This window comes from Panthera leo, chromosome D4 (assembly GCF_018350215.1).
Source record: "Panthera leo isolate Ple1 chromosome D4, P.leo_Ple1_pat1.1, whole genome shotgun sequence".
In the NCBI taxonomy this organism is placed as follows: domain Eukaryota; kingdom Metazoa; phylum Chordata; class Mammalia; order Carnivora; family Felidae; genus Panthera; species Panthera leo.
This window is the reverse complement of record NC_056691.1, coordinates 93,904,051-93,931,397: the sequence shown is the minus strand read 5'-3', so window position 1 is coordinate 93,931,397 and position 27,347 is coordinate 93,904,051. Positions and strand designations below refer to the sequence as shown.

The window sequence follows — 27,347 nt, the reverse complement described above, 5'->3', positions numbered from 1 at the left end:
TACTTTTAAATTAAGAAAACATATACAATTTTAAAACCGCAGCATTTCAGACTCTTCCATGGTTAACAGTAAGGCGGGACCAATATGGACTCAATGAAGAATTCTGCTGCTCAAAAGAAGAACAAAGATGCCAGGCCCTGGATGGAAATATTCCTCCTGAAACAGATTTACAGCAACAATAAAAGGCATCACTTAAGTCAAAGCAGACCAGGAAAAAAAGGAGAGGATCAAAATGAAACTGCTGAAGACTAAGTAAATTCATTGTTAGAAGCAGGTTATGAAAAACAACAACAACAACAACAAACTTGACAGTAACAAAAATTTAATCATGAAACAGGACACTTCATCAAGCAAAATGGCCAGACACAGAGCAAAGGATAAAGAAAGGGAGAGAAATCTGTGAAAAACAACCGTGTGCCAGACATTGTCCAAGTGTTCTATGCCTCCTAACCACACTCACTGCATATACCATCATCTCCATTTTCTTTCTTTGTTTTTTTTTTATGTTTATTTCTTTACCTTGAGAGAGAGAGAGCAGGGGAGGGGCAGAGAGAGAAAGAAAATCCCAAGGAAACTCCACACTGCCAGCACAGAGCCCGACGCAGGGCCCAAACCCACAACAATGAGATCATGACCTGAGCCAAAACCAAGAGCTGCACACCTCACTGACTGAGCCATCCAGGCGCCCCTATCATCTCCATTTTCTAGATTATGAACCGAGACATTACCTAGTGGGGACATGGCCTATCAAGGCTGGGGTAAGAACTCTGAGCCCTGGGTCCCTACAAGGTAAGGACATGAGGGTTCATACTGAACCGCTCCCCTCGAAGAGGGCTAAAGTGAGCCCAGACTGGTGGTGCCCTGAGCTTCTGGGAAATCAAAAGTAATGACAAAAGCACCCCTCATCTGGCCCGGTGGATTGGGCAACGCTTCTCAACTTGAAGAGAATTTAAACCCTACAGACACCCATACTATGGAAAGAATTTCTCTTCTATACATTCAGAATGGCACCAGCTACATACCACCCTTGGGAGAACTGAAAAAGTAGTCAATCAATTCATTTTCTAGAGGGCTTCATTGCCTCACAAAACCCCAGCCAAGAAATGGTGGATGAAGGTCAGTCACATATGAACTCAAAATAAAAAATACCACCAAATGAGGGGTGCCTGGGTGGCTCAGTTAGTTAAGCTTCCAACTGTTGATTCAGCTCAGGTTATGATCTCACGGCTTGTGAGTTCAAGCCCCCTGTCAGGCTCTTTGTTGACAGACAGCGTGGAGCCTGTTTGGGACTATCTGTCTCCCTCTCCTTCTGCCTCTCCCCCATTCATGCTCACTCACTCTCTCCCTCTCTCTGTCTCTGTTCTTCCCCCACTTGTGCTCTCTCACTCTCTCTCAAAATAAATAAATAAACCTAAAAAAAACCAAACCACCAAACATACAAGGAAGCACGATCACCATGAAATGAAAGACAGCAGAAACAACAGATTCAAACCCTCCATAGACTACAGATACAAGAGTACTTTTAGAGATTTTATTTATTTACTTTTATTTATTTATTTTTGAGAGAGAAAGAGAGGGCACAAGTGAGCGAGGGACACAGAGGGGGAGAGAGAGAGAGAGAGAGAGAGAGAGAGAGAGAATTCCATGAGAGAGGGAGAGAGAGAGAGAAGCGGGGCTCACCCGAAGCAGGGCTTGAGATCACCCGACACGGGGCTTGTGCTCACCCCATGCGGGGCTCAAACTCATGAACACAAGATCATGACCTCAGCCAAAGTCAGATGCTTAACTGACTGAGCCACCCAGGTGGTCCCAGATACAAGAATTAGAAAACAAATTTTAGATGAGAAATATAAAATAGCTAAATATAAATATGTAAAGAAATATAAAATGAATCTTAAATGAACAAACCATGAAAGCCTATAAAACTGATCCAGCATTTTCATGATCTGTGACAGAGAAATGTAAATGGACTCATCCTTCCACTGAAAACAACTATAAAAGCAGAACAAAATACATAATGTAACTGTTTAAAGGCACTGGGAACCAATCAATGTGGACAGAAGCCAAGAAGCTACACACCTTGGGAGAAGGAAAGCACAGAGGTGACCCCATTTTCCCCCAAGCTTTTCCCCTTAGGCCATGTTCCTATTTGCAGTGCAAGGAAATAAAACCCAAGCATAAAGCAACATTTACAACGGAGAAACAGAAAAAGACTGAAGTTACAGATTAACAAAGTGGGAATGAAGGGCAAAATCCCAGGGTGAAGTGCAGGGCAGAAGGGAGTCACTCCACCAGCCCCAATTAATTACCCTTCCTTCCCTGTTGCACATGTGCAAAATGAGGCTGGTCTCCACTAGAAGCAAATGCTTTCAAGGAAGCTCAAAGGAGAGAGGAGGATTGAAGGTTTGATATTGGGGGTCAATGACAACAGACATTTTACTTTGCTGTTACTTTTTATTGGGATTGTTCTTGTTTGTTAGTGTTCTAGTCTCAGAGTTGCACAGATCTTGAATCATTGCCCTTTACCTTCTCTTTTCTCTAAGGCCTATTATTTTCAGTACATGGCATTGTCAGGAATGAATATATCATGTTGTAGCAAGAATGTCTAGAGTTAAGGAAGACAGAAAATGATGTTAATTAAAAACACAAGAAATAATAAATGTTGGGAAGGATGTACAGAGAAAGAAACCCTTGTGCACTGTTGGTGAGAATGCAAACTGGTATCACCACTGTGGAAAACAGTATGGAGGTTTCTCAAAAAATAAAAACAGAATTACCACATAATCTTGTGATTCTACTACTGGGCATTTACCCAAAGAATACGAAAATATCAATCAAAAAGACATATGCACCACTATGGTTATTGCAGCATTATTTATAATAGACAAAAAATGGAAGTAACCCAAGTGTCCATCGATAGATAAATGGATATACAAGATGTGGCAAATATATACAATGGAACGTTACTCAGCATTCAGGGTGCCTGGGTGGCTCAGTAGGTTCAGTGTCCGACTCTTGGTTTCAGTTCAAGTCATGATCTCACAGGTTTGTGAAATAGAGGCCTGCTTCAGGCTCTGTGCTGACAGAACAGAGCCTGCTTGGGATTCTCTCCCTCTGCCCCTCCCACACTCGTGCTCTTTTTATCTCAAAATAAATAAATAAACTTAAAAAAAAAATAAAAAGAATGAAACAGCATGAATGGATCTACACAGTATCATGCTAAACAAAATAATTCAGCCAGAGAAAGACAAATACCAAATGATTTCATTCATATGTGGAATTTAAGAAACAAAACATTTGAGAGGCGCCTGGGTGGCTCAGTAGCTTAAGCGTCCGACTTCGGCTCAGGTCACGATCTCACGGTTCATTGGTTCGAGCCCCAGGTCGGAGCTCTGTGCCGACAGCTCAGAACCTGGAGCCTGCTTCAGACTCTGGGTCTCCCTCTCTCTCTGCCCCTCCCCAGCTCACACTCTGTCTCTCAAAAATAAACATTAAGAAAAAGAAGACATCCGAACAAACGAAATAAAAAGAGACAAACAACTATAAAAAGACTCTTACATACAGAGAAAAAACTGGTGGTTGCCAAAGGGGAGGTAGGTAAGGAATGGGTCTTAGCATTGCTCAAACGGGAACTTGGAGTAAAAACACCTGGAGACTTTGTCATGTGTGCACAATAGCATTACTAGATTAGTCACTAAAAAACAAAATAAAACACAACTGAACAAAATGGAAATAGAGTTCATAGCTTTAAACTAGTAAAGGGAAAAATGTGATATGTAAGCAAAAAAGAACCAATTATTTAATATTTCCAAAAGAAAGAAAAGAAGAAAAAAATTTGAGTTATAAATGCCAAAACAATACATGATATATTCTTCTCTTTAAAAAAGAAAAAAAAGTACAACACCCATTCATGATAAAAACCCTCAACAAAGTAGGCTTAGAGGGAACATACCTCACTATAATAAAGGCCATGAATGCGGGGCATCTGGGTGGCTCAGTCGGTTAGTGTCTGACTTTGACTCAGGTCATGATCTCACAGTTTGTGAGTTCGAGCCCCACGTCAGGCTCTGTGCTGACAGCTCAGAGCCTAGAGCCTGCCTCAGATTCTGTGTCTCCCTCTCTCTCTGCCCCTCCCCTGCTCATGCTCTCTCTCTGTCTCAAAAATAAATAAAAACATTTTAAAAATTTTGTTAAATAAACAAATAAGTAAAACCATAAAAAATTAATAATAGCAACAATAATAATAAGATACCTGGGAATAAACTTTAACTGAGAACGTGAAAGACCTATACTCTGAAAATTATAAAACACTGATGACAGAAATTGAAGATGACACAAACAAATGGAGAGATATTCCATGCTCATGGATTGGAAACACAAATACAGTTAAAAGGTCTATATTACCCAAAGCAATCTACAGATTCAATGCAATTTCTATCAAAATACCAATGGCATTTTTCACAGAACTAGAACAAATAATCCTAAAATTTGTATGGAACAAAATAAGACCCTGAATAGCCAAAGCAATCTTTATAAAAGAACAAAACTGGAGGTATCACAATCCCAGATTTCAAGATACACTACAAAGCTATAGTAATCAATAGTATGGTCCTGTCACAAAAACAGACACACAGATCAATAGAACAAAACAGAATATCCCAAATAAACCCATGTTTATATGATCAATTGATCTATGACATGCAAGCAAGGAAATGCAAAGGGAAAAAGTCTCTTCAATAACTGGAGCTGGGAAAACTGGACAGCTACAAGCAAAAGAATGACACTGGACCACTTTCCTACACCACACACAAAAATAAACTCAAAATGGATTAAAGACCTAAATGTGAGGCCTGAAACCATAAAAATCCTAGAAGAGAGCACAGACAATAATATCTGTGACAAACTATAGCAACATTTTCCTAGATATGTCTCCTCAGGCAAAGGAAACAATAGCAAAATTAAACTATTGGGACTACATCACAATACAAAGCTTCTAAACAGTGAAGGAAACAATTAGCAAAACAATTAGCAAAAGGATAACCTACTGAATGGGAGGAGATAGTTGCAAATCACATATCCGATACAGGTTAGTATCCAAAATATATAAAGAACTTATTATATAGCTCAACACCAAATGATCCAATTAAAAAAAAAAAAAAAAAAAAAAAAGACAGGGAAAAGACATGAAGATTTTCCCAAAACAAAGACACATAGATGGCTAACAGACACATGACAAGATGCTCAACATCACTAATCATCAGGGAAATGGAATTCAAAACCATGATGAGGTATCATCTCATACTTGCCAGAATGGCTAAAAATTAAAAACACAAGAAATAAGTGTTGGAGAGGATGTAGAGAGAAAGGAACCCTTATGCACTGTTGGTGGAAATGCAAAGTGGTGCAATCACTGTGGAAACAGTATGGAGTTTACTCAAAAAGTTAAAAATAGAATTACCACATGACCCAGTAATTCCACTACTGGGTATTTACCCAAAGAATGTGAAAACACTAATTCAAAAAGATATATGCACCCCTATGCTTATTGCAGCATTATTTACAAGGGCCAAAATATGGAAGCAGCCCAAGTGTCCATCAAGAGATGAACAGATACAGAAGATGTGTTATTGGGGCACCTGGGGGCTCAGTCAGTTAAGTGTCTGACTTTGGCTCAAGTCATGATCTCATGGTTCATGAGTTCAAGCCCTGCATTGGGCTCACTGCTATCAGCGCAGAGCCTGCTTCAGATCCTCTGTTTCCATCTCTCTCTGATCCTCCCCCACTTGCATGTGCTCTCTCTCAATCTCTCTCAAAAATAAATAAACATTAAAAAAAAAGATGTTCTTACTCAATACGTCTCCAGAGACAAGGAAAACAAAAGCAAAAATGAACTACTGGGACCTCATTAAAATAAAAAGCTTCTGCACAGCAAAGGAAGCAATCAGCAAAACTAAAAGGCAACTGACAGAATGGGCGAAGATATGTGCAAATGACATATCAGATAAAGGGTTAGTATTCAAAATCTATAGAGAACTTATCAAACTCAACACCCAAAAAATAAACAATTCGGTGAAGAAATGGGCAAAAGACATGAATAGACACTTCTCCAAAGAAGACATCCAGATGGCCGACCAACACATGACAAAATGCTCAACATCACTCCTCATCAGGGAAATACAAATCAAAACCACAATGAGATACCACCTTATAGCTGTCAGAATGGCTAACACTAACAACTCAGGCAACAACAGATGTTGGCGAGAATGCGGAGAAAGATGATCTCTTTTGCATTGTTGGTGGGAATGCAAGCTGGTGCAGCCACTCTGGAAAACAGTATGGAGGTTCCTCAAAAAACTAAAAATAGAACTACCCTATGACCCAGCAATTGCCCTACTAGGTATTTATCCAAGGGACACAGGTATGCTGTTTCAAAGGGACACATGCACCCCCATGTTTATGGCAGCACTATCGACAACAGCCAAAGTATGGAAAGAGCCCAAATGTCTATCGATGGATGAATGGATAAAGAAGATGTGGCATATATATACAATGGAGTATTACTCAGCAATCAAAAAGAATGAAATCTTGCCATTTGCAACTAAGTGGATGGAACTGGAGGGTATTATGCTAAGTGAAATTAGTCAGTCAGAGAAAGACAAAAATCATATGACTTCACTCATATTAGGACTTTAAGAGACAAAACAGACGAATGTAAGGGAAGGGAAACAAAAATCATATAAAAACAGGGAGGGGGACAAAATAGAAGAGACTCATAAATATGGAGAACAAACTGAGGGTTACAGGAGGGGTTGTGGGAGGGGGGATGGGATAAATGGGTAAGGGGCACTAAGGAATCTACTCATGAAATCATTGTTGCACTATATGCTAACTAATTTGGATGTCAATTTAAAATAATAAAAAATAAAATTATTAATAAAATAAATAAATGATAAAATATACAACGGAATATTACTCAGCCATAAAAACAATGAAATCTTGCCATTTGTGACAACATAAATGGATCTAGCAGATATAATGCTAAGTCAAGTAAGTTAGAGGAAAACAAATACCACATGATTTCACTCATGTGGAACTGAAGGAATAAAACAAATGAGCAAAGAAAAGAAACAAACCAAAAAACAGACACTCCACTATAGAGAGAAAACTGGGGATTTTTCCCCAGAGGGGATTTTTCACCAGAGGGGTGGTAGGTGAAACAGGTAAAGGTGATTAAGACTGCACTGTACAGAATTGTTGGATCACTATACTGTGCACCTGAAGCTAATATAACACTGTACGTTACTTATACTGGAATTTAAATAACTAATTAATTAAAATTTTTAGAAGGGAAAAAAATCCTGTAAAAGCTGGAAGCAATGAAAACCTGGTAGCAACAACCACATTGCTAAATAAATACCATTTCTCATCAAAGGTTCTAAAGAAGCCGACCATGAGATGAGGGTCCATGTGAAGTGACAGATTACTCCCAGAATAAACTGGAAGAAAGTGAGAAAAACAGAACAAGAACGAGAAGACAGCCAAGCAAGAGTGCAGTTTCAGGTAAAACCCTGGAACAGCAGGGTCAGGAGGCTCCCACAGAGACTCTGGAGTCTAAGTTAGACCTCTGAGCTGTCCCTACCTGCGGCTACAGGACTGGGCTTTCACACTCTCTACACTCTTCCTTCATGGCTCTGGCCACGTGGGAGATGTAAACTCTCCTGTTTGTCCACTTCCTGTCCTCTCCCCCCAGTGGTCACAGGTAGTCCTCCAAGAGGAGCTGAAGGTAAAGAGGAAGGAAATGTGTAGGAACAGCCAGTGTCCACCGCACAGGTGGTCTTGTACAGATGGCTGAATCCATGTCTGTGGCAGAAAAGGTACATAATAATCCTGGAACATGTTGTCATAGATAGAAATCAGAAAGCTATCAAAGACAACTACAGGCATGTGAGGTCCAAAAAACTCAACCTTAAGGGGCTCCCCACAGCCAAAGTTGATATAATCTGAGCATCAAAAAGTAACAGTGAGTTCAAGGATGAAAGCATATCAAACACATAAAAATAAAAAAAAAAAACCTCATGATGATGATTCTCATAAATTCCTTGTTGCTCATATTCAGAGTTTCTGGGCACCAACTCACTATTTCAAAGACCCATACATGGGCACCTGGGTACCTCAGTTGGTTAAGCATGCGACTCTTGATGTTGGCTCAGGTCAGGATCTCAAGGTTGTGAAGTCAAGTCCTGTATCAGGCTCCACGCTCAGCTTAAGATTCTCTCTCTCTCTCTCTCTGCCCCCTCCCCCGCTGACACTCTCATGCTCTCTCTAAAAAAATAAATGAAAAAAATAAGTAAAGACCCACGGGGCACCCAGGTAGCTCAATCAGTTAAGCGACCACTCTTGATTTCAACTCAGGTCGTGATATCACAGTTTTGTGAGGATGGGCCCCATGTTGGGCTCTGTGCCCTGACCACGCGGAGCCTGCTTGGGATTCTCCCTCTACCACCCACCTCTGCTCCTCCCCCACTCATGCTCACTCTGTCTCAAAAATAAGTAAACTTAAAAAAAAAAAGTAAAATAAAATAAATAAAGACCTGCACATAAAGGAACAGAATTAAGCATGTATGTTACTTAATACAAATACAAACTGTATTCCAAATAATTGATGTTTTTCCTCATGGAAAAGGTCAAAATAATAAATTCATAAAGAATGACAGAATTATAAATTCATCATTTTGTGACACCTGACGAAATCACAGACCTGGGTGACAGGCATCAGTGTCTACTAAACTCTTTGGGCAAAAGGCTGGTGGAGAGCTTACGGTGGATGGATCAGGCCAAACCCACTGATGAATCTTAATATCAGCAGAAGGAAAACACGATGACGCTAGACACTATGTATTCTCCTGATGTAATGCAATAGGAAGTGTTCACGGCCAACTATGAAGCTTCCCCAAAGAGTTTAGTCAAGTCTCTAGATCTATAGTTTACAAACAAGGGCAACTTAACCTCCTAGGGATATTTGGCAACGTGTCTGGAGATATGTTTTGGTTGTCAAAATCACACAGTGCTACTGGCATCTGGAAGACCAGGGATGCTGCTGAACATCCTGAAAACACAGGACTGCCGCCAACACCAAAACACAGTTCAGAAGATTGTTTTAGATCTGATTTCCAGTTAACAGGAGAGACTGAGGACAGAGGAATGTACTAAATGACACCATGATGCAATCAATCAAATCCAGAATGTGGGAAATTCTACAGGGCAAATGACATAGTTTCCTCAACAAATAAATGGTATGTACAAAATAAGAGGGGAGAAATAGTTATCGGATAAAAGAGACATACACAGACCAAGCAAAATCAGATGAGTAAACCTTAGTTGGATCCTGATCCTAAAAAATCAATTGTAAAAAGTTATTTTTGAGACAACTGGAAATTTAAACTTGGGATAGGTATTAAATAATATTATGAAATTATTATCAATATTATGAAATTATTACCAATATTGCTAGGCATACTAACGCTTTGGGGTTGGTTAAATCCTTAATTGTTAGAGGTGCTTATACTGTTATACCTAAACTAATAAACAAAAAGCACAGGGAAAAAAAAGGAGAAGTACAAAGTGAAACAAAAATATCAAAGTGTGGATAATTGCTTACGGGTGGGTGACAGAATAGGAGGGTTCATTATACCCGTGTCTCTACTTTCAAAGTTTCAATTTTCTTACAAAAAACAATTTCTGTAAGCAGCCTGGAGAGAAGACAGAGCCACACAAAAGAGCAATTTGGAGGCACTGCGGGCGTCTCTGCAGGAGACGGAGGGGGCACGATGCAGAGAGAACTGACATTCCATACAAAGCAAAACTACTTTCCACAATGTTAAAATAAAGATTTTGCAAGCACATTGAGAGAGTTTACCACCATCCAACCTCACTAAAAGAAATGAGAATAGATGTTCTTCGAGCACAAGGGGGGAAAAGGCAAATGAACGATCCAAAATACAAAAATTGATGAAATAGGAGAAGGTATAATGAAATGAACAGCAAAAAACGTAAAAAAAAAACAAACAAAAAACACATAAAGAAACTTCTGCCATTTGTAAATTCAAAGCTACACTTATAAGTAACTCATAGGTCAAATAAGAAATTATAATGACACTTGGGAAAAGATTTAGAAGAAAACTATGGTGTTTCAAAACTTGTGAGATACAACTAAAACACTGCTTAGAGCAAAGGTTAAAGCCTTAATAAACACATTAGCAAAACAGAGGAGCTTAAATGTCAGGAACTGAGTATCCAACTAATAACTGAAAAGAAGAATATTGTGGTAAAGATGAAGAAAAGCAGAAGAAAAAAAATAAGAACAGAAATCCACAAAACAAAGACACAATGGAAAAGATCAAGAAAGCCAGAAATTGAGACTTTGATAGTCTATTTAACTTGACAAACTTTCAGGGGGAAAAAAAAGTTTTTCAAGGAAGGAGAAAAGGAAGGAAGGAAGGAAGGAAGGAAGGAAGGAAGGAAGGAAGGAAGGAAGGAAATTAGAAATGTAACAGTGGCCACACTACAAATCCAGCAGAAACTAAGAAGAGGCTGGCTCCCATAGATAATGGCAGTCACCCACACTCAAGTTTTCCCCACAGCTTCTATAAACTAACTACAGGGCCAACAAGGAAAGGTAATAAAACAATCCACAGTCCATACTTAAAGCATATGGGAAATAAGAAAAATACAAGCTTAAAATTACATGTAAGTGGGGAAATGACCCCTGAAACCTACAAGCATGGATTGCGTGGAAGAGGCAAAGAACAGCAGGATCAAGGTGATGGTGGGACACATGGACACATCAAGTGTTCATCCAAGGAAGACAGGGCCCCACCCTAACCAAAGGAATACTGAGGTCAGAGACCTACTCCTAGGGACTCCCAGGACCTACACAGGACTGGCAGCAGTGAACTCAGGAAGACACTACTTCTGGTGGAAAAAGGCCCACTTGTGATGTGGGAAACAAAGGCAGAAGGAAATGTAGACAAAATTAATTTTCCTTATAACCTGCAGCCCAGTGACAAATACTTGAGGCAGACAGAGTACAGCTTTCCTCCAGGAACACCTTACTGTCTTAATGTTAATGATTTGCTAGAGGGGAAAACAACCTAGCTTGCTAATAGCCAGGCCCCCGGGATCCCAGTGAGTCCTCTTCAGCATATGAAAATCCTTTTGGAAAGTCCCCTTATCTTCACCTCCCCAACTCCAAAGTATATACATCAGTCACTCTTCACAACCCCACAGCAGCTCTTTCTGCCCATGGGTCCTGTGCCTGTGCTTTAATAAAATCACCTTTTTGCACCAAAGACATCTCAAGAATTCTTTCTTGGACGTTGGCTCCAAACCCCAACACTTCAAACCACATCACTTAGAAGGGAGCCACACTTTAGTGGCTTTCTGATGGAGGAAAAGAAAAACAAGTGGCTATGGCCCAGGGTCCTCCAGAGGTGGGGTATTACCACCAAATCAGAACTACACAGCATTCCCCACAAGGCATCACGGAGTACAGAGACTGGATTTCACCGTCCTAACAGAAGAGGGTGCTTTTCAATCAGAAAGCAAGTAAGCCACCCAAGCCCCTCCCTCCTCTCCACAAAATCACTGGTAATTACTGGTCCAGGAAAAGTCAACACACACACACTTCCTCATTATCAGAAAATGGAACCCAACATCCATACAAAGCTTCCACCACAGGAAAACAGAAAGTAAGGATGAAACATTTCAGATAATATAAAATACTCCACAAAAATCAACTGCAAAGCAGGGAAAACTGCAACACAACTTTACAACATGAATTACACACAATTAAACCAGCCACTGCTAACAAGAAAAATCATCACAAATAAGATTAAAAGCTCAAAATAAAAATGTACGGAAAACCTGACATGAGAGATGAGAACTGACCAAACTCAGGAGAGAAACTGAAAAAGAAATCATCTGAGAAATGAAGTGAAAGGGAAAGACAAGACAGTCTCAGAAATCACAAAAAGTCGAAGAGAAAAGAGACATGACTGAAATTATAGTAAAACAAAACAAAACAAAAAAAAAGATAGAGGTCAAATAAGCCAAGAGAAAGAGTGTGAAACAGGGAATGAGTTTTCAAAAGGATCAGGGATAAAGTGATACAGAAGACGAAGTAGATCAACATTTGTATAACTAGAATGTCTGAAAAAAAAAAAGTAAAACAATGGAAAAGAACTAACATTTAACCAGTGATCCCAGAATGTTTTCCTGAAATGAAATAACACCCATCGATTGATTTTTGACAAAAGTGCCAAATAATTCAATGGAAAAAGGACAACCTTTTCAACAAATGGCAACAGAACAAATGCATATCCTTGCGGGTTTGGGGGGATAAAAAGAACTTCTACCTTCAACTCATGCCCTATATAAAGATGAACCCAAGACTTCAACTCTTGGAAAGATGGCACAGAAGTGCTTTCCCCCATCCATCCCACTAACACAACTGAAAACCCTGGATGTCACATATAAGGCAAATATAGCAGGATTCTGAAAGGGCAGAGAGAAGCCAGATTGGTTAGGGACCTTGGGCCTTAAGAGCAACACAGCAATACGTTTTTCTTTTCTAGGTGTTCTTCTATGCCTCATATAACCTTGGTGCAGGAGAGGCAGCAACCCAGAAATGCCAACAGGCACAGATTTTAAAAGCCCCCAAAAAGTCAGCTCTCCCTAATGACAGGACCAGGAAAGGTGCAGACTAGCCAGACAGGAATCTTCTAGACAATAACCACTCTACTACAGCCAAACACCCCAGAAAAAAACTACAGTCCTATCTTGGTTCATATGAGCAGAGACCAAGGGGAGCACAGACTTCTACCCTCACTGGCCTATAATGAGGTACCCCAAAGCCCCTGCCAGGGTGGTATCAGAGAGAGCCGAGTAGGGAGTAGGGGCTGTCATCCTCACCCTGTGGGAACAATACCCCAACCCATGTTATATCAGGAAAGATTACATGGGTAGCCCAGACTACAATTCCTACCCAGAAGTAACAGCGCACCCCTTCCTTTTACTTGCCAGAATAAGTCCTAGTAGAAAGCCAGGACTTTACCACCACCCAGAGGTAATGAAATCCACCCCTGCTGTGTCAATGGAGGTCACATGAGAAGCAGTAACAAGGCACTCCCACCTCTCTCAGATAGGGTGGCATCAGTGGAGGCCCAGAAGGAACAAGAAGTTGGCTCCCACTGGGGGTCAACTGAGGTCGGATGAGAAACCTGTGCTTTCACCCCCATCTGTAAGTAATGAGGCAGCTCACTCACCCTCCCCCTGCTGGAGGGGTGTCACAGCAGACCAGCTAAAACAAAAGATTTAAATAAAACTTGGAGGTTTATAACATAATATTAAAATGTCTAGGTTTCAATTTAAAAAATCACTTGTCACACTAAGAATCAGGAAATGTCAATTTGAACGAAAAAAGACAAATAGACACCAAGATGATACAGATGATAGAATTATCTGAAAATGATTTTAAAGCACCCATCATAAAAATGCTTCAGCAGACAACTAAAAACACACTTAAAACAAATGAAAAACTAGAAAATCTCAGCAAAGAAATAGAAAGTTGTAGCAAAGAAATAGAAGATATATAAAGAATTAAATATAAATTTAGAACTAAAAAATACAATAACTGAAATTAAAAACTCAATAGATGGGCTCAACAGCAGAATGGAAGGCACAGAGGAAAGAATCAGTGAATGGGAAGACAGAACAATAGAAATTACCCATTCTGAACAACAGAGAGAAAATAGACTGAAAAAAGTGAACAGAGCTTCAGGGACCTCTGGGACTAGGACAAAAGATCTACCATTCATGTCAACAGAGTCCTGGTAAGAAAAGAGAAAGAGGGCAGGGCTGAAGTATTCAAAGACAGAATGGATGAAAAAATTTCCAAATTTGGCAAAAAGACACAAACCTACAAATTCAAGAAGCTGAGCAAATCCCAAACACAATAAACCTAAATAAACCCACGCCAAAATACATCAAAATCAAACTTCTGAAATATAAAGACAAAGAAAAAAATCTTGAAAGCAGCGAGAGAGAAACAACAGCTTACCTATAGGAAGAAAACAATTCGAATGACAGTGGATTTCTCATCAGAAACCATGGAGGTCAGAAGGAAGAGGCACACGTTTTTTCAAGTGCTGAAAAAAAAAGAACTGTCAACCCAAAATTTACACCCAGTGAAAACATCCTTCAGGAATGAAGGGAATATCCAGATACTCTCAGATGAAGGAAAACTTAGAGAACTTGTCACCTGCGGACTACCCTAAAAGAAACACTAAGGAAAGCCCCTCTAAACAGAAAGTAAATTATGAAAGAAGAAATATTGGAATTATAAGGAAAGAAGAAAGAACAATAGAAGAAGTAAAAATATGGTTAAACACAACACACTTTCCTCCTTCTCCTCCTGTGTTTTCTACGTTATGTTTGACAGTTGAAGCAAAAATTACAACATACACTGATGTGGTTCTAAATATATGCAGAGGAAATAATTAGGACATTTATACACAGGAAGGAAAAAGAGAAGTATATTTCACTTAAACTGGTAAAATGACAACCCCAGTAGACTAGAATAATTTATTTATATAATGTAACACCTACAGCAACCATTAAAAAAAAAAAAAAAATACAAAGACTTACACTCAACAATACTACAGAGAAATCAAAATGGAATTCTAAAATACATACAAGTAACCCACAGGAAGGAAAAAAAAACAAAGAAAGAAACCAGAGAAATATAAAACAAAAAGAACAAACAAAAAATAAAACAGCAGACTTATTATAACATATGCAATTACATTAAATGTAAATGGTCTGAATATGCCAAATAAAAAACAGAACTGACAAATATGCCAAATTAAAAACATGACCCATCAATATGCTATCTATAAGAAACTAACTTAAAATATAACCATATAGCTAGCTTGAAAGTAAAAAGGTGAAAAAGATACATCATGCAAATATTAATCAAAATAAAGTAGGAAACAGTATATTCATATCAGATAAAGTAGACATCAGAGCAAAGAAAATTATCAGGTACAGAGAGACACATTACACAATGATAAAAGAGTCAATCTTTCAAGAAGACATCAATTCTAAATGTGTATGCACTCAATAACAGTGCTGCAAAATATGTGAAGCAAAAACTGATAGAAATGACAGAAGACACAGACAAATCCACGTTTATAGTTGGACACTTGAACGCCCCTTTCCCAGCAACTGACAGATCTAGACAGAAAATCAGCATGCACACAGAACTCCACACCATATACTCTTTTCAAGCACCCACAAAACATATACCAAGATATGCCATATCCTCAGCCATAAAACAAGCCTTAATAAATTCAAAATAATTAAAATCATACACAGTATGTTCACTGACCACAAAATCATCAAGCTAGAAGTCAATAAGAGAGAGACAATAGGAAAATCTCGAAACCCTTGGAAACTAAACCACACATTTCTAAACAAACCATGAATCAAAGATGAAGTCCCAAGGGAAATTTTTTAATGGAATTGAATGAAAATTAAAATATATCAAAACCTGTGGGATACAGATAAAGCAAGTACTAAAAAGAAAATTTAGGGGTGCCTGGGTGGCTCAGTCAGTTCAGTGTCCAACTCTTGATATCTGCTCAGGTCATGATCTCAAGGTTCATGAGATCAAGCCCCACATCAAGTTCTGCACTGACAGCGTGGAGCCTGCTTGGGATTCTTTCTCTCCCTCTCTCCCTGTCCTTCCCCTTACTCATGTTCTCTCTCTCCCTCTCAAAGTAAATAAACATTTTTTAAAAATAAAAAAAAAAATTTATAGCACTAAATGTTTACATTAAAAAAGAGGAAAGGCCTCAAATCAATAACTTAAGCTCCCATCTCAAGAACTAAAAAAGGACAAAATAAACCCAAAGAAACAGAAAGAAGAAAATAATAAAGCAGAAATAAAATGCAATTGTAAACAGAAAAACAGAGAAAATCTAGGAAATAAGAATCTAATTCCTTGAAAAGATCAGGGAGATGAACAAACTTTAGTGAGACTCACAGGAAAAAAAAAAAAAAGAGAGAGAAGACACAAATCACCAATATCAGGAATAAGACAGGGGTTGTCACCACAGATCACAAAGACATCAAGAGGATAATAAAGAAATACTACAAACAACTATACATACATAAATTTGACAAATTAAATGAAATAACCAATTCCTTCAAAAGCACACACTACAACTCACCCAATGTGAAATAGGTAACATGCCCTTATCACTATTGAGAATATTTTTTTTAATTCCAAAAGAGACATGCTTTATTTCCAAGTTCTACCAAACGTTAAAGAACAATTAACACCAATTCTATACAATCACCTCCAAAAAAAACCAGAAGAAGGAACGCTTTCCAATTCATACTATGAATTCAGTACTACTGTGATACCAAAATCAGACAAAGACAGCATGCACACATGCATGCATACCACACACACACACACACACACACACACACACACACAGAACAACAAAGCACCAATATCCCTCATGAATACAGAGTCAAAATTCCTTAACAAAACATTAAGAAACAGATTTCAGCAATATATAAAAATAATTATACACCATCACCAGTAGAGTTTATCCCAGGGATGCAAGGCTGACTTAATATTTGAAAACCAACCAATGTAAACTACCATATTACAGAAGAAAAATCACATGACCCCATCAATTGATGCAGAAAATCATTTGACAAAATGTAGCACTAATTGAATATAAAAAAAACTCTCAGAAAAAAAAGGAATAGAGGGGAATTTTCTCAACTTGATAAAGAACATATATCAACACACCCTCCCAAAAAAATCCTACAGCTAATGTCACACTCCATGTTGAAAGACTGACTGTTCCCTCCTCCCACAAGATAGGAATGAGAGGACGTCAGTTCCACCACTGCTGTTCAACACACTTGTGGAAGTTGACAGTAAAATGAGGGAAGAAAAAGAAATAAAAGGCACACGTGTCATAAAACTGTTCATTATCAGATGACTTGATTACGCAGACAATCCCAAGGTATCTACAAACTAAATACAAACCAAAATTACACAATTTCTTTAAAATCTGATGAAAATGAAGACACCAAATGTCAGAATCTATAAGATACAATTAAATTAGTAATCAGAGGAAAACTCATAGCCTTAAATAATCATATAACAAAAATTAAAGAATAAAATAAGTAAACTAAGTCTCTAACTCAGGAAGCTAGAAAAGTAACAACATAGTAAAACAAAAAGGCAAGAAGGAAATAATGAAGATAAAATTGAAAAGTAACATTTAAAAAACACTTAAAAAACAAAATCACAGAACTAATAAAATGCTGGTTCTTTTTATGAAAACCTACAAAACATATAAATCACTAATACAATCAAGAAAAAAAGAGGGAAACAAAGTACACAGGATAATGATACTAATAACGGCAGACACATGACTTTGAATTTGTCAAAACCCATAGAATGTACAACACAAAGAGGGTACCCTAATGTAAACTATGGACTTTAGTTAATAATAATATTTCAATATTGGTTAATCAATTGTAATAAAATGTTAATAATAGGGGAAAACTGTGTTTGGGGAGATTATATAAGAACTCTGTATTTTCTGCTAATTTGTCTACAAATCTAAGACTATTCTAAAAAATAAACCATTAAATAAATAAATAAAATACACAGGGTAAAAAATGACAAGGGGGGAAACAGAGGAAGTGCTTTTAAAACACTTAAGCCACTTCTTTGCATAACTGTATATATATAAATTGGAAAGTCTAGATCAAATGATCAGTTCTAAGGAAATTGTAATTTACCAAAGAGATCTCAGGAGATAAGAAGTTTAAACAGACAATATCCATACAGAAATAGAGAAATTATTAAAGAATTACCCTTCCAAAAGAAACCTGAGCCAGATGATTTCACAAGTGAATTCTACGAAATCTTTACAGACCAAGCAATCCTATGCTACTTAAACTATACCAGAAAAGGAAAAGAAGAAAACTTTCTTTTTATGAATCAGTAAGGGTTATGTCCTACAGACCGCTTTGGGTAAATTTTCCCCATAGAGTTCTCCTTAGTTTTATAATACCCTCACTTCAGGAAAACATAGGCATCTCTCATTACAATGTTGTTGGGGTTTTTTTTTGGCTGATGTTTATGTAGGAAAAATGTATACTTCCCCCAAACTCAACAGAACATTTTTAAAAAGTTTATTTATTTATTTTGCAAGAGAGATAGCATGAGTGGGGGGAGGGACAGAAAGAGAGGGAGAGAGAGAGAATCGCAAGCAGGCTCCACTCTCAGCACAGGACCCCACACAGGGCTTAATTTCATGACCACGAGATCACGATTGGAGCCAATATCAAGAGTGGGACACTTGACTGAAACACCCAGGTGCCTCTCAATACAACATTTTTAACAACAACAACAACAACAACAACAAATGTAGGGAAAAACTCTCAGGCAAGATTCCAAATTCAGTTGGTTGACTATTAGAATCATGTGTGAATGTTTTTGAAAAATGCAATAAGTTTCAATAAAGGACGTGTCCAAAGCAATTGCTTGTTAACAGCTATTTTAACTGTGGTGATCAGGGAGGGAAAGCATTTTATGTCCTGATATGATAGTTGATACTTTTCAGTGTTTAACTATGCTTTCGTTATATTTTTAAAAATTTACTGAGGATTTTGAGTACAACCAACTGTAATACATTAAAATTTTTATAGGACATTATAATTTTCCCATTTAAAATAATAGGAAATTTAGGGGTGCCTGGATGGCTCAGTTGGTTGAGTGTCCAACTTCGGCTCAGGTCATGATCTCACAGCTTGTGAGTTCAAGCCCTGCGTCGGGCCCTGTGCTGACAGCTTGGAGCCTGGAGCCCGCTTTGCTTTCTGTGTCTCCCTCTCTCTCTACCCCTAACCCACTCACATTCTGTCTCTGTCTCTCTCAAAAATAAATAAACATTTAAAAATGTTTTTTTAATAAATAAAATTAAGTAATAGGAAATTTGAAACATTATAACATTTGACTTTCAGTGATGGATACATTAAGCATATTGTAACTATATAGTATTCATATCTAAACCTTACAATACTTAAAGATAAGATAGGAAAACTATAGAACACATCTCACTCTAAAATATGGAATATAATGATTTGTAAGAAATATATATTTGCTCTAAAATCTATTTCACAGATACATTTGGCCTTCCTCCAGTTTCTGAGAAACATTTCAGAGCCATAAAGGTGACATGGGTGTCCTGTTACTAATGAAGGTGACTTGTGGACTCCATCCAAGGGCTGGGACTTGTTGCCAGGAGGACTAACCACATGATTAAAGGGTTGGAACTTTCAGCCCCAACCCTGACTTCCAGGGAGGAAGTAGGGGATGGAGGTTGGACCAGCCAATGGTCAACGACTTAGGACTGCAACAAAGCCTGCATAAAACCCAAAGACTGGGTTTAGAGAGCCTCTGGATTGGTGAACAGGTAGGGATTGGGAAGAGTGGCGTGCCAATAAAGGGCATGGAAGCTCCACACCTTTTTCTCCAGACCTCACCACACATATTTCTTCATCTAGCTGTTGATTCTTATCCTGTTTCATATCCTTTAACAAGCTGGTAAACATAAGTGTTTCTCTGAGTTCTGTGAGCAAATTTAAAGAACTTAAGGAAAAGGTCATTGAAACCTCCAATCGCAGTTGGCAGGTCAGAAGCACAGGCGACGGCCTGAGGCTTCTGACTGGTGTCTGAAATGAGGGCTTGTAGATCTCAGTCTTGCAGGCTGAGCCCTTAACCTGTGGAATCTGATGGTATCTACTGGTAGGTAGTATCAGAATTGAGACAAACTCTTGGACACCCTCCTGATGTCTGAGAATTGCTTGGTACCTGGGGACCCTCTTCATGCTGGACTTGGGTCTGGGAACGCTAAAAGAACTGGTGTCAGTAAAAAGTATCAATCCAAAAATCCTACATAAAATATTAACAGAATGTAACATCACATTTCAAAATATGTTAACTGGGGTACCTGGTTGGCTCAGTCAGTAAAGCATGTAACTCTTGATCTTGGGGTTGTGAGTTCAAGCCCCACATTGGGTGTAGAGATTACTTAAAAAATAAAAATCTTTTTAAAAAATGTTAACTAAGCGGGGTTTATTGTAAGATCACAAAGACAGTTCAATGGTAAAAAGTTCATTACTATAAATCTCCATATTTAAGGGGGAAAATGTATGATGTCTAGCATGCTAAAAAGGCATTCAACAAAATTCAACATCTATTCCAGACAAATACTTACTGAAATAGGAATTTATGAGTACTGTACCTTGATTTTACACACACACACACACACACACAGACACACACACACACACACACACACACCTCAAACCCAAATACAGGCAGAAACAAGGTAAGGGTACCCACTAAGTCCACTGTTACCTGATAGTGTATTTAGCCAATGCAATCACGCAAAAAATTAAAAAATTAGAAAAACAAACAATGAGAGGTCTAAGATTGGAAAGGAATAGTTAAAGCTGTATTTGTAGAAGTTTTGACAATGTACTTAGAAAGAAACCAGAGTCAGTGCTAAAAGTAATACGCAATTTGAGGGTTCAGAAAAGTAGGAAGATACAAAACTGACATTTAAAAAGCAATAGCCCAGATTTCCACACCCAGCAGAGGCCAAGACAGAACCCAAACTAACCCTTGCACCATTAACAATCATAAATACTAGACATTAAGAGAATGAAAAGACAAGCCACAAACTGGGGGGAAATATTTGCAACCCAATTAAAAAGTGGGCAACAATGTCTGTTCTCAGACCACAATGGAATTAAACTAGAAGCCATAACAGAAGGATAACTGGAAGTCCCCCAAAGACATAGAAATTAAACAATACGCTTCTAAGTAATACATGGGTCAAAGAAGAAATCTCAAGACATTCAAAAATATTTTTAACTAGGGGCACATGGTTGGCTCAGTCAGTTAAGCATTGGACTTCAGCTCAGGTCATGATTTCGCAGTTCGTGAGTTCGAGCCCCACATGGGGCTGTCTGCTGTCAGCACGGAGCCTGCTTTGGATCCTCTGTTTCCCTCTCTTCTGCCCCTTCCCCTCAAAAATAAATAAACATCAAATAAAAACATATATATATATATTTTTTTTAACTAAATGAAAATGAAAACACAACTTACCAGTTTGTTGAATGCAGCAGCAATGCTTACAAGGAAATTTATAACACTGAATGCATATATTAGAAAATGAAGATTTAAAATCAATAATCTAAGCTTCCACCTTAGGAAACAAAAAGAAAAAGCATGCTAAAAGTAAGCAGAAGAAAAGAAATAATAAGAATTAGAGCAGAAATCAATGAAACTAAAAAGAGAAAATTAATAAAGAATATCAACAAAACCAATGCAACTGTTTCTTTGAAAAGATCATTAAAATTGATAAGCCTCTATTTAGACTAACTAGGAAAAAAGAGGGAAAACACAAATTACTAATATAAGAAATGAAAGAAGGGACATCACGACTGCTCATGGACATGAAAAGGATGATAAAAGAATACTATGAACAACTCTTATGCCCACAAATTTGATAACCTGCATGTAATGGACCAATTCCTTGGAAAGACAAATCTCCTTGAAACTCACACAAGAAGAAATACACAATCTAAACAGGCTTCTGGGGCTCCTGAGTGGCTCAGTCGGGTAAGTGTCTGACTTCGGCTCAGTTCATGGCTCCTGAGTTCGAGCCCCACATTGGGCTCTGGGCTGACAGCTCAGAGCCTGGAGCCTGCCTCAGCTTCTGTGTCTCCCTCTCTCTCTGGCCCTCCCCGTCTTGCACTCTGTCTCTCTGTCTCTCTGTCTCTCTGTCTCTCTCTCAAAAATAAAAATTTTTTTTTAAATAAATAAATGAAAATAAAAATAAATAGGCTTCTATCTATTAAAGAGATTGATTCATAAATTAACTACCTTCCAAAACACAGAAAGCACCAGGCCCAGATGGGTTCACTGATGAATTCTACCAAACAATTAAGGAAGAAATTATACCAATCATCAACAATCTCTTTCAAAGGATAGAAGCAAAGGGAGTACTTCCTAACTCATTTTATGAGGTCAGCATTCCCCTAGTAACAAAACCAGACAAGGCATTACAAGAAAACTGGTTAGACCAATATCTCTCATGAACATAGATGCAAAAATCCTCAACAAAATATTAGCAAATCAAATCCCCCCAAAAGTATAAAAATAATCATATACCATAACTAAATGGGAGAGCTGTGTCAGGTATTCAAGGCTGGTCCAACACTTGAAAATCATTGAATGTAACTCATCCCATCAACAGATTAAAAAGGAAAAGTCACTTGATCATATCAATAGATGCAGAAAAAGCATCTGACAAAATCTAACACCTACTCATTATAAAATCTCCCAGTGAACTAGGAATAGAGGGGAATTTCCTCAACTTGATAAATACTCTCCACAAAAAACCTACAGCTCACCTCATACTTAACGATGAGAGACTTGAAGTTTTCCCACTGAGATGAGGTACAAGGCAATGATGTCACCTCTCACCACTCCTTTTCAACATTGTGCTGGAAGTCCTACTAATGCACTAAGGCAAGGCAAGGAAACAAAACGTATATAGATTGGGAAGGAAGACATGAAACTGTCTTTGTTCACAGATGACATGATAATATATATGGAAAACCAAAAGAATCAACAACAACAACAACAAACTTCTGGAACTTAAAGTGATTTAAAGTTGCAGGATACAAGGTTAATACACAAAGGTCAATTGCTTTCCTATTTACCAACAATGAATGAGCAGGATTTGAAATTTAAAGCACAATATCATTAATAGAACTACCCTATGACCCAGCAATTGCACTAGCAGGGGTATTTCCAAAGGATACAAAATGCTGATTTGAAGGGGCACATGCACCCCAATATTTATAGCAGCATTATCAACAATAGCCAAATTATGAAAAGTGCCCAAATGTCCATCAACTGATGGATTAAAAAGACGTGGTATACATATACAATGGAATACTACTCAGTGATGAAAAAGAATGAAATCTCGCCATTTGCAACAACATGGATGGAACTGGAGAGTCTTATGCTAAGCAAAATAAGTCAGTCAGAGAAAGACAGATATCACATTTCACTCATATGTGGAATTTGAGAAACTTAGATGCACATAGGGAAAGGGAAGCAAAAATAAGAAACAGAGAAGGAGACAAATCGTAAGACACTCTTAAATGCAGAGAACAAACTGAGGGCTGATGGGGGTTGGGAGGTTGGCGGGTGGAGTAAATGGGTGATGGGCATTTAAGGAGGACACTCATCAGGATGATCACTGGGTGTCATTTATAAGTGATGAATCACCGGGTTCTACTCCAGAAGCCAAGACTACACTGCCTGTTAACTAACTTGAGAATAATTAATTCATATTAGCTCCCCCCAAAATGAAATTCTTAAGTATAAATCTAACAAAGTATCTACAATATCTATACGTAGAAAACTGAAACTCTGATGAATAAAACCAAAGAACTACATAAGGATACAAATGTTCCATGTTCATGGATAGGAAGATTCAATATTGTCAAGGTGTCAGTTCTTAACAACCTGACCTATAGATTCAATGCAACCCCAAGCAAAATCTCATCAAGTTATCTTATGGATATCAACAAACTGATTCCAAAGTTTACATGGAGAAGCAAGAGACCCACAATAGCCAACACTTCAATACAGAAGGAGAAGAACAAAGTTAGAGGTCTGACACTACCCAACTTCAAGACTCACCATAATATTACAGTGATCAAGACAGTGCTGTATTGGTAAAAAATAGACAAACAGGGCAAAAGAACAGAATACAGAGCTCAGAAATAGACCCCAGAAATAGAATCAACTGATCTTTGACAAAGAAGCAAAGGTAATCAGTGGGGCAAAGATCACCTCTTCGAACAAATGGTGCTGGATGTCCACATGCAAAAATGAATATACATAGACATAATACCTTTCACACAAGTTAAGTCAAAACGGCTCACGGGCCTAAATGTGAAATGCATAAAACTCGTAGGGGATAACACAGGAGAAAACCTAGACGACTCTGTTTCTGATGATCCTTTTTAGATGCAACACCAAATATATGATCCATGAGAAAAATAACGTATCAGCTAGAATTAATAAATTCTGCTCTGTGAAAGATAACGTCAAGAGAACAAGATGAGCCACGGATGGGAAAAAATATTTGTAAAAAAACACATCTGATAAAAGAGTGTTATCCGGGATATGCAAAGAACACCTAAAATTTGAAAATAAGAAAACAACCAGATTAAAAAATGGGTCAAAGATCTTAAGAGACACCTCACTGAAGAGGAAAAGACAGATAGCAAATAAGTATATGAAAACAATGTTCCACATCACACATCATTAGGAAAACGCAAACTTAAACAATTTGATACTACGACATACTTACTAGCCTGGCCAAAATCTGGAACACTGACAATACCAACTGCTGACAAGGATGTGGAACAATAGGACCCTCGTACGTTACTAGTGGAAATGCAAAATGGTATAAGCAGTTCAGCGGTTTCTTACAAAATGAAACACAGTCTTACCATATGATACAGCCATTACTCCCCTTGGTATTTACCCAAAGAAGTTGAAAACCAGTTCACACAAAATCTTGCACACGTTTATAGCAGCTTTATTCATAATGGCCAAAATTTGGAAGCAACCAAGATGTCCTTCAATAGGTACGTGGATAAATAAACTGCAGTATCCCCAGACAATGGAATACTATTCAGTGTTAAAAAGAAATGAGCTATTGAGCCATGAAAAGACATGGCAGGAACCTGAAATGCATATTGGTAAGTGAAAGAAGCCAATCTGAAAAGGCTATACACTGTATGATTCCAACGCGATGACATTCTGGAAAAGGCGAAACTACAGAGACGGTAAAAAAGATCAGGGGTTGCCAGGAGTTGGGGAAGAGGGGCTTGACAAAAGTCAGGTGGGAAGCCTGGGCCGATCCTCAAGTTTATCCAGAGAGACTCAGACCAGGGGGGTTGCTTTCCAGGAGTCTGGTAAGACAGACCCACTATTACCCATGGGAAGGGAAACCAGGGATAGGCCAGGGAAAGCACTCTCCCAAGGAAGCAAAAAGGAGGAGAGCTTAAGCAGCTGGAGCTGGCCATCTCCCGTTGCCACACCTAGCACTGTGCACCGGTTCACAGGCCCCAGGTGAGAGCACCTGAGCAAGAGGTAACAGACACAGACACGTGTCTGTGTTTGTGGACACATCTGCAAATACAGGCAACACCAGGTGGTGGCAACTGGTCTACTCGAGACCTAAATCTTCATTTGGCCTTGCACGTCAGCTCTGCTTCTGTGGTATCTTCCCCTCCCCGTGGAACGCCTTCTCTGTCCTCGGCGCTCACGAGAGGTCTATGCACCTTCCACACAGTATGAGGGGACGGTATTTGTCCGTCTTGTCCCTACAAGGTGGAGTGGCCTGAAAACAGGAGCAGTATCTTGTCCACCCTGCACCCTCAGTTCCTGCCCTCATGGTCAGGCAGTCAGGCATGGAGTGGCTGCCCAATCAGGCTCACGCTCACGTGTGAGTGAGTGAGTGAGTGAGTGAGTGAAAGAAAAAAGGGGCTGAGGCAAAGGCCTATGGGGATCTTAGTGCAGGGATCATAGGGCAAAGTAAGTCGGTAGGAATACCAGCACCCCGACAACTTCCTCCTCCTCACCCACTAGTTCTCAGCCCCCATCAAGTCTGGGGACATGGTCCTTAGCAGCTTTCACACAACTATGAAGAGCTGTGACCATCCTGAGGTCTGCTCTCCTGATGAGACCGTAAGCCCCACAGTTCCACTCCCCCCCGCTATCCCCAGCACTCTCACACCACGCCTGGCACTGAGCCGGTAACTTGCACATATTTTTGGAAGGGAGGAGAATAGAGTTTAAGTGGCATGTGATAGCAACAGTGCTCCTCTGGGGCATCGGAAACAAAGAGACATCAAGGCACAGATGCTGACCACAAAGGACTCTGTCTCGAGCTGGTGTAGACAGGCTCACACAGGCATGCTCTGTCCCCAAGCGGCTGCCGTGGAGAGAGGGGGACGGGGGAGAGCAAACTGGGCCTGCATAAGGTGGGCCCTGCCCCGCTGATACGGGGAGATACTCACTGGGAACAACCGTGGTCTCCCCAGGAGGGCCGGTCAGCGTCACCGGGATATGCACGGTGGCACTCCGGTCCGAGGGTCGACTGCCCATCCGTGTGACATTCCGCTGATTGTCTGCATCTTCTGGCTGTTCCTCCGCCTTCGGTAGGCAGGTGCTGGGCAGTGCACGTACAGGGCCCCCACCCGTCATCTCACTGGCCTCCAGGTCACAGCGTGGCTCCCTGCGCCCAAGAATGCACATCAGACTCTGCTGCAGCCCTAAACTCCTAGTCAGTCTGCAAAATCCAGCTCCTTATGCCCTGGTGCAAATCAGATAAACCCCTGACCACTTCCTCTGCTACTCTGACGTTTCATATGCTTTCCATCACTTTGTACACTTCTGTGTTTTCAGGTCTGAAAAGTAAAAATGGGGCCGACTCAACCTGTCTGTCCCTGGCACACGACCAGGCATGGCTGGCATCACACTATGTATATAAAAGGGAATTATGTGCAGAGCGAAGAAGCCCAGAAGAGGGTGTTTCTCTAAGCTACTCCACCTGCGGCCCCTCCAGACCAAAGGCCCCACACAGAACTCTGCACTCAAAGACAGACTCTGGACCTGCGCAGGGGCTTCCAGCTGCCGGGCAGGCGCCCAAGAGTGCTGGCCTCAGCCTGGGGCCTCCGGTCACCCCAGCTTTCTCACAGACTCAGAGTCATGGCCTGTCTCTGCCAGGGAGCAGGCGAGCCAGCTGGTGTGGAGAGCTGGGAGGCCCTTTCTGTCATGGCCACCCAGCCTGGCCCTACTCCTTCCTACCACTCAGCCCCCAGTGGCCTCCTCGGGCCTCCCTCAGGCTCTCTCCAATCTTCCCAAGCCAATGTGTCCCAAACCAGTCCCAACGATTTCGTCCTACACCCTCTCTCTCCTGCGAGCCTTAGAATAACGGCGGACACGCACCAAGCAAACCTGATCCCCACGCGGTTTTAAGGATTTTACACGTCGCCCCAACAGGGCAGGGTTGTCCCCACCGCAGAGAGAGAGGCTGAGACGGAAGGCGGGACGGCCAACCTGAACAGGGACAGCCCCGCACCCCTGAACC

General features: G+C 39.7%; 1 protein-coding gene across 1 annotated transcript in view; it reads right to left on the bottom strand.

Moving 5' to 3' along the window:
• The window catches only part of CACNA1B (calcium voltage-gated channel subunit alpha1 B), a 189,012-nt gene that overhangs the window by 61,171 nt on the left and 100,494 nt on the right, over positions 1–27,347 (bottom strand). The window contains exon 20 of the mRNA XM_042912141.1: positions 26,275–26,492. Within this exon, the coding sequence (XP_042768075.1) occupies positions 26,275–26,492 (218 nt within the window). The remainder of the gene's footprint in view (positions 1–26,274; positions 26,493–27,347) is intronic.